The sequence below is a fragment of the Malaclemys terrapin genome, chromosome 7 (genome assembly GCF_027887155.1).
Source record: "Malaclemys terrapin pileata isolate rMalTer1 chromosome 7, rMalTer1.hap1, whole genome shotgun sequence".
Taxonomy (NCBI): domain Eukaryota; kingdom Metazoa; phylum Chordata; order Testudines; family Emydidae; genus Malaclemys; species Malaclemys terrapin.
This window is the reverse complement of record NC_071511.1, coordinates 79,870,689-79,883,754: the sequence shown is the minus strand read 5'-3', so window position 1 is coordinate 79,883,754 and position 13,066 is coordinate 79,870,689. Positions and strand designations below refer to the sequence as shown.

General features: G+C 39.0%; 1 protein-coding gene across 3 annotated transcripts in view; it reads right to left on the bottom strand.

Moving 5' to 3' along the window:
* ARID5B (AT-rich interaction domain 5B) overlaps nt 1-13,066 on the bottom strand; it is a 148,852-nt gene that overhangs the window by 9,882 nt on the left and 125,904 nt on the right. For all 3 annotated transcript variants that reach the window (XM_054035073.1, XM_054035074.1, XM_054035075.1), the window contains one exon: nt 499-697. In XM_054035073.1, the coding sequence (XP_053891048.1) occupies nt 499-697 (199 nt within the window). The remainder of the gene's footprint in view (nt 1-498; nt 698-13,066) is intronic.

Below are 13,066 nucleotides of genomic sequence, written 5' to 3'. Positions count from 1 at the left end.
ATATTTAGTCTTGTTAATAATCCAGGAAAAATGAGTTTTTGATGGAAATGTGAATACATCCATAAGTGTGGAAGTGCCATTACAAAGTCTGCATTTGCCAAAAGTTACCACAATATTACCAGAGGTATTTCAGTTCCCCCTACCCTATATTTAGAGTAGGAAATCACTGTGGAAACTGCGTGGTTTCCTGTTGGCTAGTGTTGACTTTTTAATGGTGACCACTGTATAATACAATGAGCAGAAACTGTATTTCCTACATCCAGTCTTGGTATTTTGCCATCATTTCTATGCAACATGGAACTTGCTGGTTGCTGTTTATAGCCCAGCACAATCATAACACTCAGAATGCCATCACAATTGGATTTCAGCTACTGAGCAAAGGAAGGCCAACTAATTTTGGAATTGTCAGGTTTAAATGATTTATTTTATCATTGGGTTTTATGTTATTAAAGCAGTACATTGTTAATTGAAAAGTTAAAAAGCAGGAAATTAACTAACCTCAGATGCATCGTGGGGTTTCTGTGCATTATCTTTTTCTTTCTTGCTCTTTTGGTTTTCATTTTTGATGCGTTTTGTTCCAGACACTTTTGTTTTAGTTTCGCTCTCCTGGGAACTGTTATCCTGTTTTCGAGGTTTCACTGGAGGCAATGGCTTATCTTCCTCTCCTTTAATAAATCTTTCATATGGCAGGATTAATCTAAAGGATTAAGGAACAAATAATTGATCAGTTTTTGCAGTTCTAATAAAGAAAAAATGTAGCGGCTCTGAGCAGTTTATTTAATAAACCTAATTTTTCTACAGCATAAACACAATTCTGTAACCTTGCCCTCAATATTTATCCCACATATGATAAAGCAACGTATTTGGCAAGATTCTCAGCTGGTGCCAATCTGGTTCCCCTGATGCTCACAGAGCATGTTGGTTATGGAGCTGAGGATCTGTCCCACAGTGTTTTCAACTAGTTTAAAAGTCAATCATATCTTTCTTTTGGCGGCCTACTCCTAAACACATATGCCAGTAAATTGGTACAGAGCTAAGGCAACCTAATATATTTCCAGCCTGGTGGTGAACATAAAAGTTGTAAATTTGCGTTTAGACTGAAAACTTGGTAGAGAGCAGAGGAGACATTATTTCACCCAACCTCCAACGGAGAGTGTAGAACAATTTGACTAGCACAGAGCTGCCTTTTCTGGCAAATCCATGAAGGGAAAGGTAGGTTGGTCCCTGGTCTGGAGGATGTTCCTTTGCTCTTCTGTCAAAGGGCAAGAGGGGTGGGGTTGCTGCTAGGAGAAGAGTGGCCGGGGGAGCATGGCAAAGAAAATCACAAGGGATTTAAAAAATAAAGAATTTTAATTGCAGAACTTTCTTCAACAAAGTGTGTGAATTCACTTTTTAAAAAAGAAAAACCTCAAACAGTTTGAGTTTTCCTTTCACAGTGTAGCTCTTGATCTAAAAGGAAAAATAACTGATGTAATTAAAAGGGATGGATTGCATTACAATCTCAGTTTCAACTTCAGTGATTAAAGTTTCTATAATGCATTTGGTATGATTAATGACTCACTGTGGGATTAATACAAGACTCAGACTTTAAAAATATGAACTTTAATACAGTAAACATAATTTGTTTAAAAAAAAGACAAGTTGACTCAATGAAGAAAATGTACTTTGCTTATAAACAACATAAATCTGTACAAATGCTGGGAATCCTTAATTATCTTTAATCTAAGACTCCAAGGCAGAAAACTCTTTGGTTCAGATATATGTTTGTTATCCTACAATCAGTTTCTAACCATGCAATTTTGATTTAAATACTTAGATGCTGAAACACAGTTTGGGCTTAAGAGAGCAGAAATTAGATTGTGATCTTAACGTTTCACATTTTAATAAAATACAACATAATTTGTTAAAATATAAACCTAATTTATGCCATATTAGAAACAAAATTTAGTAACTGAGCATGCTCTGACATGGTATGTGCAAAGAGGCGTGAATAATATTTTCTAGCCCTGAATTTGGCAGTGCTCCAGTAATGAAGCTAAGCAGAGCCCACAGGGAATATTCATCTTCAGATCCCATTACAAACTGAGTTTAAACATGTTCCAGCTGCTAAAACTGGAAACTGCTCCTTATATGCAGCCTTAGCAAAATAATATATTGTTGCCAAATACCTGCTTCCCACTGTAATATTACAGTTAATGTTTATATAATAAAAAGCATAACTAAGCAGAATAAGAAAAAATAATCTTGTTCATACTTGAGGCTGGTAAATTTCATTTGTAAAGCACAAATATTCATGAAACACTTAATATCTCCCTCTGCTGCATGCAGTATTTGGGACTTTACTATAGAGACAAGTTTTGGTTTCATACTGGGCAATATTTATATCTTGCTGCCATGTGTTAAATATTTAAAGTCACTTTTAATAAAAACACATTTTATTGCTATAATTGTTCGCACTGAGATAGGATTGTTTGACTTTGTTTTGTTTCCATGGGAACATGTCGTCCATTTGCAATCTACATATACCATCAGTAAATGTTTCAATAGCTGTTCATTGCTCTAAATGAGATGAAGATGATACTGTACCACTAGTGGTCCTTTTAATAAAAGATACTATGTGATTAACCTTCTGGTTAAGGCAGAAATCAGCACAAGGATGGGCCTGACAAGATTAATCACTGTTAGCATTCTTTCCATTGAGTCTTTTGTGGCACTTTCTGACAAAGGTTCCTCCTCTTTGTTGCCATATAGAGCACCAGGACTCATTAGGTTTGGTGCTAATTAGGAACCACAGCTTAAATTTCCTTTTCTAATCTTAAGAGTTCATGTGGGAGGACAACATTTTCATTTCAGTTATTTTTCACTGAGTTCAGCAGTTGGCACTAAGACAGCAGTAAAAAATACATTTCACATAGCTGGTCAAAGGCCTAGAGCCAGCAGCAGGAAATCTGGAATTAAATGTTTCTTGTATCGGGAAAGAGGCATGACTAAGGTAAAACTGAATCAAAACACAAGGATGGCTTATTCTAGAGGTCCCCCTCCCACTTTTTTAAATAAAGCCCAATGTGCTGCTGTTTCTCTATCGCACAGAGATCATTTTTAAGCGCGCACATACATTCACATAGACACAAAGCAAAAAGGAAGCATACATGAATATGCACTGTGAGGCTCTAGAGAAGCCTAACACCATGAACAATTGCTGCTTCGTATAGAGATTTCCGTTTGTTACAATTTGCACTGAATGTTTTTTCAGTTATCCTGTCATGGTACAACACGATTACCCACAGGATATGATCTTATCATTTGATTATTAGAAGTTTTTATAGTACCAGAGTAATAAAGCTAATACAGCTTTCAGAACATTTAAACAACCAGCTAATATACCATTAAAATACACTCTACTTATCCAATTTAAGGTCAACGTTGCCCAACACAGGAAAAATGTGGTTATCTATTATACAAATAGTTTAGCAGAATGCAACATGCCTGGAACTAGCTCAAGATTTTTGTCAAATATTTGCAGCACAGCTAAGATTTAATCAATCTTTAAGCATGTAAAGGTAAAGACATATTAAAAATATGGCTACCTAGAATGCATTAAACTTTGAAAACAACAGCTAAATTTTCAGCTGCTTTGAAATGTAGCCCTTTCTCCCATGACAGGGCTAGGGGAACGTAACAATGTATTCATAAGAAAAATTAAAAGAATATTTTGTGGTCTAAAGAATATTTACTCCTAAAGACTGCAAACAGCCCAAATAAAAGGGCCTTTATCATGATCAAGATTCCAATATTAAGATTAATAAAATGTATTATTTATAAGGCAATTAACATAAATAGAATATGTAAGCAGTAGTGTATTAAAAAAATCTTTCCAAAGGCAGCAGATTTTTAGCAGCATGAGTTTTTTTTCCCTTGGAATAATACAAGAATAACATTTTCCAGCCAAGAGCAGAAACAGTAGGGGAGTCTTTGCTATCACAGAGCTTCTTATTAAATTCAGTCACTGTGAAAACCGAGACTTTAAAAAATAATAATAATAAAGACAACTTAAAATCAATACAAGTTAGATTAACAAATCAGTGCTATACTAATCCTGATTTATTACAATCAGCAATATTAAGTTTAATCACGTATAAACTGCTAGTCTAAAAATATTCTGCTTTACTGAGTCTTGAATTAAATAATGGTGCAGAGTGTACCAAGTTTTTAGATCTGCATCATCTGATATTATGAAAAATTCAATGTACTGCTCTGCAGCAGATGTCAGAGGTCAGCAAATCTATTACAGTAATGTAAGTAATCTGGCTTTCTGCCAACTATAAAAAAAAAACCCGAAAAGAAACACAGAGGCAGATAATTTTATATTTATAAATTCTAAAATCCTCCAGGGACTGCATCTTTTTCCCAACAAAAAGCAGAATTCACATCAGAGAAATGTATTTCACAGTATAACAAACATGTCTTCATCACTGGCATTTCATAAAAAGAAAAAAGAAAGAAAAAGCCCTTAATCTTTATAAATCAACATTTTTTCCAGCTACAGGAAAAAACAATGCAAAATTTAATCTGAACCAGTAACCACTAATGTTTCATGTATTGATTAATGCACACACAGAATGAATGAGCTTTTTAGCTAAACTCTGCTTCATAGGACATGAGAGAGTGTCTATTTATAGGAATAGTAATAATAATTAATAAAATGGTTAGAATAATGTAAAGGGTCTGACAAACCCAGGAAGAGGAGGAAAATTAAAAGTTAAGGCTGCCAATTCTTTCTTTAACTCTCCCCACTGTGCTGGGGTACTACAGGGCTCTCTGATTAGGAAGTGACCATATGTACAGTACATGACGCTCTGTCCACAGGCTCCATAAGGTGAGTTATGGGCACAAAGGCAGCTTGGATGCGGAAGTCTAAACCCTTTCACTATTTTAACATAGCTCATGGCTGTGTTTAATTCTTTCATTTCTTTCTTTGTGAATGGCAGTACAGAAATTCCCCAATGTGTCTCCCTTTCATATCCTATTCTCTTCTCTAGTGCTCCAGACTCAACACAATGCAAAATGGAAACTCTGGATGTTTCTAGGGATGATTTAAAGGTCTGGTGACCAGGTTTTTTCCATTCTCAGCTAAGGGTTCAGAAGACTGACTGAAATTGAAAGGCAGAATATTTCAATCTGATAAATGAAACAACTTTTTTTTGACACAATGCATAATTAAACTGTGGAACTCATTGCCACTGAATATCATTGAGGCCAAGAGCTTAGTATGATTAAAAAAGGATTAGCCATTTATATGGATAGTGGCAATGTCTACAGTTACAGCAGATAAGGTTTAAAAATACAGTGAAGGGATATAAACCCTTGTATTTCATTCAAGGAATAAAGAAACTCACACTGACAGGGGTTTGGAAGAAACTTCTATTTCCATCATTGTCCACTATGGAGTTTCTTGCATCTCCCTCTGAAGCACCTGATCCTAGCCATGCCTAGAGACCAAATAAACTGGACCACCTGTTTGATTCAATGTAGCAATTGCTATGTTCCTAAAATAACAGCCCCATCACATAAACAACAGCAGCTGGGTAGGGCCACCTGACACCTCTTGGGCAAGAACCTGAGATTGGAGTTCAGAAGGTAGATTAAAAATGGGAGGAGTGAGTCTTACCCACTCACGGTTCTCTACAATAAATTCAGTACATTTATGCTATGGTGATAGGCAGGAGCGCCGCCAGCTTTTCTGCTGCCCTAGGCAGCAGAAGGTCCTTCCCCGAAATGCCGCCCCCAACAGAGGCGGCGGAAGGTCCCGCTGCCGAAATACTGCCGAGGTCGCCACCTCCCAAATTGTAGCACCTGAGGTGACCGCCTAGGTCGCCTACTGGGTTGCGCCGGCCCTGGTGATAGGCATATTAGAAATGCCAAAATTTATATTACAGCCCCTGAATCACCCTGGCCTGATTTTGTTCCCTAGGAAGTTCATGGCAAAACTTGAAGGGGAGCAGGAATGAGCCACTGTGATCTCAATGGGACGTGTTTCTTGCTTTTTTAATACGCTGCTGTTGAAATGAAAACCCATAATTTCTCAAAGCCATATGGCCTGACTTTAGAAGCAGCACTATCACTAAAGGCATAAGATCATGCCACCACTTTCGCTAGAGGCTTTGTCATGGGATATAGTGCTCAGCTGTTTGAATGGGTAGGAAAACTGGACCAAGAACACAGCTCCTAATGACCAAGGCAAATATACAGTAGAGGAAGGGGCAGAAGAGAAGTTCAAAACCAGAGGCCTGAGCTCTGAATCCAAAAGAGGAAAATGAAGTGTGCTGGGGAACCAATAATGTATTCCAAAAAGCTAATTTCATTTGTACTGTCCAGGGGTTCCAAAAGCAAGCGTTGCACTCTTTTGTGTAGAATACAATAGCAATCGCATCATTTGCATTTGTCTGAAGTACGAAATGGACATGTATTTTATCAGTACAGACAAAATTTGTTTGAGTTCAGTTTTGTTCCCAGAGAACTTTCCTGCCTTACAGAAATGGATCTTTCATCTTTTCATCAACAACTTGCCTTACAGCCCACTGTGAGTTCTGAGAGCTCTCACACCATTGAGAGGTGGGAACTGCCTGTGTGTAAGAGAGTTCAAAAACACTTTGCTTTAAATAAACTGGAAATTAGTGATATTACAAACACAGCTGTTGATTTAGCTGAGCAGTCTGAGGATGAAAGCTTAGGAACTCTCCATCCTATAAAGCAATAGGGAAAGATAAAGGACCAAATCCTCTCCCCAGTGACCAGCCCAACTAGATGGGCTGGAGGCAGGGGATGGGCACTGGGCCAGGGATGGGGAGAGAATCCTCCAGGCCATTCCAGAGAAGCTTCTTTAGTCTTTGCCTCTGTTGCAAACATCATCTTCTCCACCAAAAGCAGTAGTAGTAGTAGTGGATCCACACAATTGCTCACCCACCAGCCCTTTCTGAGCAACGCCTCCCCACCAAGGTGCAAGGAGCTTTGCAGAGGACAGCTTTGCGATGTGAGGTCTTTCCCCCCCGATGTGTTCAGTCCACAGCAAAGTCGGGTGCAGAAGAGGGGTGGCACTCAGAGGGAGTTGTTTCTGTATAGGGACTGCAGTGGGCCCTCACCCTTGTTTGGGGTGCCCAAGGGATTGGGAGAACAGCTCTTTGTGATCTCTCCTCACCATGCAAGTGACAAAGACAATCTGTCCTTAAGCATTGGAAGAGAATGTCCTACTATCAAAATACATTTACATGTAAACTGGCCAATAAGTCTCTAAAACTGCAAAACAAGTCTTGAGTAAGTTCTGCAAAAACACAATGTTCTGAGATATTTTGAATGGGCAGCTAAGAATCTGTTTTAATGGTAAACAATTACATTCTTCTGTCATCTGATACTTTATTTTTAAAAAATTTTGTGGAGGGGGGGGGACTATGCTTTCTGAATTTTCAATAGTTCCTTTGTTAAAGCATCTGTTACTCACATAATTGAAAAGATGTTTGTTCAGTGGCATGCTTGAGAGTACAGTTATTTAATCTTAATGATAAAGCCCCGAGGACAGAAAATCATAAGTAGAAACCTCTTGTTATTTATCAAAAAAGAAAAAGGGCTAACACACCTAATCTATCCTCAAATTTAAATTCATGCTTGATGGAAAACTATTGATACAATTCGCAACTTGCAAAGTTTTCTTAGAAGCTATGAACAGTTAGGGATAAAGAGCAGGGTGAAAAGCAAAATAAAACAACAAAGCTAGTATGACAAAGAAAAACTGCTGTTTGGCAAGGTTTTTGGGTCAAACAAAGAACTAGCTGTAGTTTACAGAATGACATAACACTTAATTAATTTTTGCCTGAGGATGTTTTCACACTCAGTGTAAACCAAAACCTTTTATTAATTACAACTTGTATTAAAGACAACCATAAGCATTTTTATATAGATGTTATAATAGGCTCCTATTTTTCTATCTAGGAGACTGGCTGCTGTTTCATACAGAACACTGTTGAAATGCCCACACTTTACAAAGTTATCTAAACGCTTTAAGAAAACCAAACAGTATTTGTGTGAAATGCTAGACTCTCTTGCATATTGAATTACTTTACAGTATCCTTAGGGTAGAAAGTCTTTATAGCTGTTAAAGAAAAACCTTTTAAGGGCCTTTTTTTGACCTGGCTTATGTTTTCATAACACAATGATGAGGTTTTTTACATTTTTATTTTATATAAGAGCTGCCATACTGGGTCAGACCATAGTCCATCTTGCCCAGTATCCTCTCTCTGGTAGTGGCCCATAGCCTTTTTGACCACTGCTGCATGTTGAGTGGGAGTTTTCCGAGAACTATCCATGGTGACTCCAAGATCTCGTTCTTCGGTTGGTAATAGCTAATTTAGAACCCACCATTGTATATGTATGCTGGGGAGAGGGGGGAAAGAGAAACGTACATGGAAAAATCAGTAGAATGGAGCTCTCCTACTTAGCTTTTGCAAACTTCTTTTGTCACCTAGATTTTTTGTTGTGCATAAGGATATATATTTAGTATGTGCTGCAGATCTCAGATATTATAGAGCCAAGTATGGTTTAAAAAACCAGATAAACTAACAGACTGTTTCTCAAAGTATGGGGCACACCTTCCCTGGTGGGTCAAGAAGAACTACCCAAAGGTGTACGAACAGACCTCTCAGTTGTTCTCCAATGTTTAAGCGTTCATTTCTTAAAAAAAGTTGTCACTAACTGTTATGGTTGTGCAGAAAACTTTCCAAATATGAAGCAACAATAGCTGATACCTGAGTTTGCGGAAAGTCTGAAACAATGACTCTGAGGTATGAATTGCCCCATTCATTTCAATGGGTGCTAATTCAGATGCCAATGAAATACTTGCAATGTCAACATTGTTAACTATTTCACTGCTCATCAAAGCATGTAAGGCAGAAGTATCGTATTACAAATATCAACTGCAGCATTTCCCAAGTTGTATGTGTGAACACTCTGTGGAGAGACTGCTATGGGGAAAACCTAAGGGCTGGCAGTCAGAACAAGGCCCTTACATTTTATTGCTCATATTTTACTTTTTTATTACCTTTTGTTTTGGGCTTTTAAATATATCAAAAAGTGCTTTTCTTTTAATCCTTATGAAAAATCCCTAATGCAACATCATGAGCACTGTAGAAACGGAGCCTCTTGTTTACCCAGGACAATGAAAGCTGTCAATCGTTCATTTTGTGCGAAAGCAAAAGAAACCCCAAACCCTATGTGTGAAAACCGCATCTGCGTTATTACTAATATCTGAGAACACACTGTGAAGAATATTGCTTTGCAGAAAAGTAGCCATTTCTGATTGTTCCATGTACCAATGATAAAAGATACAGATCCTGACAGTGAGCTGTGAGAAGTGTAAAGTTGTGTAGGTTGGGGAAGAAAGGCTCAATTTGAACCAGATAGTGTTAATAACACACTCAGACTGAGCATCTTTCTGTTATCACCCAAAGTAACTGCATTAAAGAATTCAAGAAAAAAAGTAATGACCAAAATAACAACAACTCGTAAGCTTTGTACAGTTCAAGTCATCTACATAGTAACAGCCCCACAATGGGAAAACATTAATGCTTTTTATATTGGTAATCATCATCTGTAACATGAGCAATTAAGAACAGTACTAATGGACTATGGCCAAGAGCCTGGTACTAATATTAAAAACTGACAGAGATGAATAGGTTTGGAAGCAAAACTAGGCTGACAAAGACATTTTTATGAAGTACTTGGGCCTATTTGATTTAAACCAATCAGAGGCAGGTTCAGACCAGTCAGGCCTACAGCGACAATAATGCATTCATTGGCATTATATGATTCCTGCAAGGCTTTAAATAAAAACATCCATTGATTCTATTCAGCAACCTGCACTTTCATTATGACACTCATTAATAAACCAAAAGTAGCCTAACTAATACACAAATAACACGTACTGAAACACTGGCAACCTTGCCTTGTTTTAAAATGAAAACATTTACTGGAAACATGAAGCATATTACATGAAAAATGAATCACTTGATAGTGCATACTAAATCTTTCTTCCTCTTCCAGAAAAACAAAGCAGACAGACTCAGTGTTAAAAGCAAGCTATCTTAGTCATAGTGATTACTATGTGCAATGCTGAGGTAACAGCATTAGAGATCTGTTCATTCCAAGCTGTTGGCTACACACACTCTCTCAAAGTTCTGTGAGCTGGCATCCATGCATCCTAATCCAGACTAAATTCTGCAGCTGTGACCCCCTCATAATGCTGACTTTAGATGAGGTGATATTGTTCCGAATGGCATTGGGTTTCAGGTGATGTTTTGGCCCTCTGCCTATGCATTGTTAGTTTTAAGCACCTACTGAAAGACAACTCTCCTCATCAGAGTGATCAGAAGATTCAGCTCTTCTCTTTAGAACAGTGGTGGGCAACCTGCGGCCCATCAGGGTAATGGGATTGAGGGGCGCGAGACATTTTGCTGACATTGACCATCTGCAGGCATGGCCCTCCACAGCTCCTGGTGGCCGCGATTCACTGTTCCCGGCCAATGGGAGCTGCGGGAATGGGAGCGCCATTTCTGGCCAATGGGAGCATCCCGCCGTGTCCTGCAGCTCCCACTGGCCAGGAATGGTGAACCGCGGCCACTGGGAGCTGCGGGGGGCCATGTCTTCGGATGGTCAACATCAGCCAAATGTCTTGTGGACCGCAATCAGATTACCCTGATGGGCCGCATGCAGCCCACGGGCTGCAGGTTACTTACCACTGCTCTAGAACCAGTTCAGAGCTTTGTGAATCTCCACCCAGCAGGAGAGAAGACTTCCTGAGAACACCTGGGAGCAGGCCTCCGGCCTGGGTAGACAGACTCATGTTAGCTCTGCTGTAGCTGGAGTGCTCAAAATAGCAGGGTAATGTTGTGACACTGGTGGCAGCTTGGATTAGCCACCTGAGTCCAAGCCCATCCCAACCCCTGGGCCCAAGCTCAGGTTGCTAGCCAAGTCACAACATCCACACTGTTGTATTTAGTGCACCAGTTTGAGCAGAGCTAGTGCAAGTCTGTCCCCCCGGGCTGGGAGACATGCTCCCAGCTGCATTGCAGAAATACCCCTCCTCCTCAGCATCAAGAAGGCGGGGCAATGCCAGACCAATGGGGGGGCAAGTACTATTTCACTCCACAGCTTACTAATGCTGTCACTCAAAGGTCATTCAAACTAAGCATTTTCAATATTTTAAAGCCAGTGTGTAAACTAGTACTAATTTTTTCATCTTAGCAAAAGCTAGTTAAGACAACATGACTGCCAGTGATTTCCAGTTTTAAAGAAGAACTGCAAGGCTAAACCAAACAACAGTGGTATCAGAAAAGTCAGGGAATCATGCATTCTGTCTCTAGTAAACAGGGAAAGGCCAGCAGACTTCAGAGAGTGGAAAACTAAATTATAAACCTGTACATTTTTCTGCTGAATGTCCCACACAGCCTGAATAGTGGGGTCATTCAGTGCTACTTCCAGGCTTAACTCAATTTCCAGTTATCTTTACAGCTCACCTTTAATTTAAAAAGAGTACATGTGTCCTGAATCAGAAATTCTGATCTATTTCTGTAGTGCAGCACTAGTTTTAGATTAAATGTCATCAGAGCACTTTGGCTATAATGAGCATTACATTTTCAGCTGCTGTAGTCAGACTTACCAACTGAAACAAACCTAGGCAACTTTGTTTGTCTTTTTCAGGATTAATACCCTTTTTCTGTGGTGATAAAAGTAGCTAATACTCTAAATCCAGAGATTAGCCCAGGCCTTCTCTTTTTGGATCAAGATTTGGTAAAGAATTTGAGTTTCATGCTTGAGGCTAACTGAAAACTAGGCTTCAGATTTAATGGTGCCAAATCTGACAAGATTTCAGCACCAAATGCCATCTTTTGATGGCATGCACATGAACTAGAAAACAGGCCTTTTCTGGTTTCAGGTCTAACCCAGAACCACAACTATAAGAAAGAATTTGATTTCGGGCATTCAAATCCAAGCCACATGAAATATGAAGACGTTTGGACCGTAGGAGTTCCACTTAAGGCCCATCTCAATGATAAACCAAAAAAAAAAAGAAGTATTTTCTTCTAATAACAACTCATTGAGATGTCTCAGGGGGAAGTATATTTGTCCTTTGGTAGCCTAGTGAATGCTTGTGAATCCAAGGAGTGTCAAGAATCTAGTTCATTTTGCTATTAGTGCACTGGGTTGGAAATACACAAGGACTGACATATTTTGCAGCATATCCTCATTGAAGTACTCAAGATGTCACATGAAAAGCATATCTGTGTATCAAGAGCAGAATATATGGTTTTATATGCAAAATAATAAACTACTAACATGAAAGGGGAAGAAAAGAAAGGGGTATTCCTGGCCTCACATTTGTGTCTGGCTCATTCATCTCTCCACAACTACAATGGACTCTCTCTTAGCAAGCCTCTCCTTTCCATTTTTACAATTTCATACTAAAGCCCGGTAGGCCTCTATGTCTTCTGGGCCCAGCCCAACTGTAATGTTTAAATCTCATGTGCTTCTCGGGATTCCCTGTCAAATAAACAATATGCTATAAAATACATCTGGTGAGGGGAGTCCCAGCCTGCTGGATTTGAACAGATCATCTGGCCCAGGCACAACAGAAAGACAAGGAGCCTGTTGAGAGTGCAGTGATGGAGAGGCGGAGCCTAATGTCAGTCCTGATTAGCACACAATCTGATCAGTCAATTAGGCATATAAAACATTTGTTCATTCCCCTTTCATGTTAGTGGTTTATTATTTTACAAATACAGCCCTAGAGAATATCCTTCTCTTGATGCATAGAGATTTACTCATGTGACTTCTTGGGCACTCAGATGAGGTTACACTACAAAGTGTGGAAATCTGAATTTGTCCCTGTGCACTGATAGCCAAGCAAAACATCTAACCCTGTTGATCCTGCCTGTTTGGGTTGGACTCCAGAAAGTTTCTAACTCTAACTTTTGTGATGGCTGTGAAGTAGCTTCTTCATAATAGACCAAAGGGCCTTATG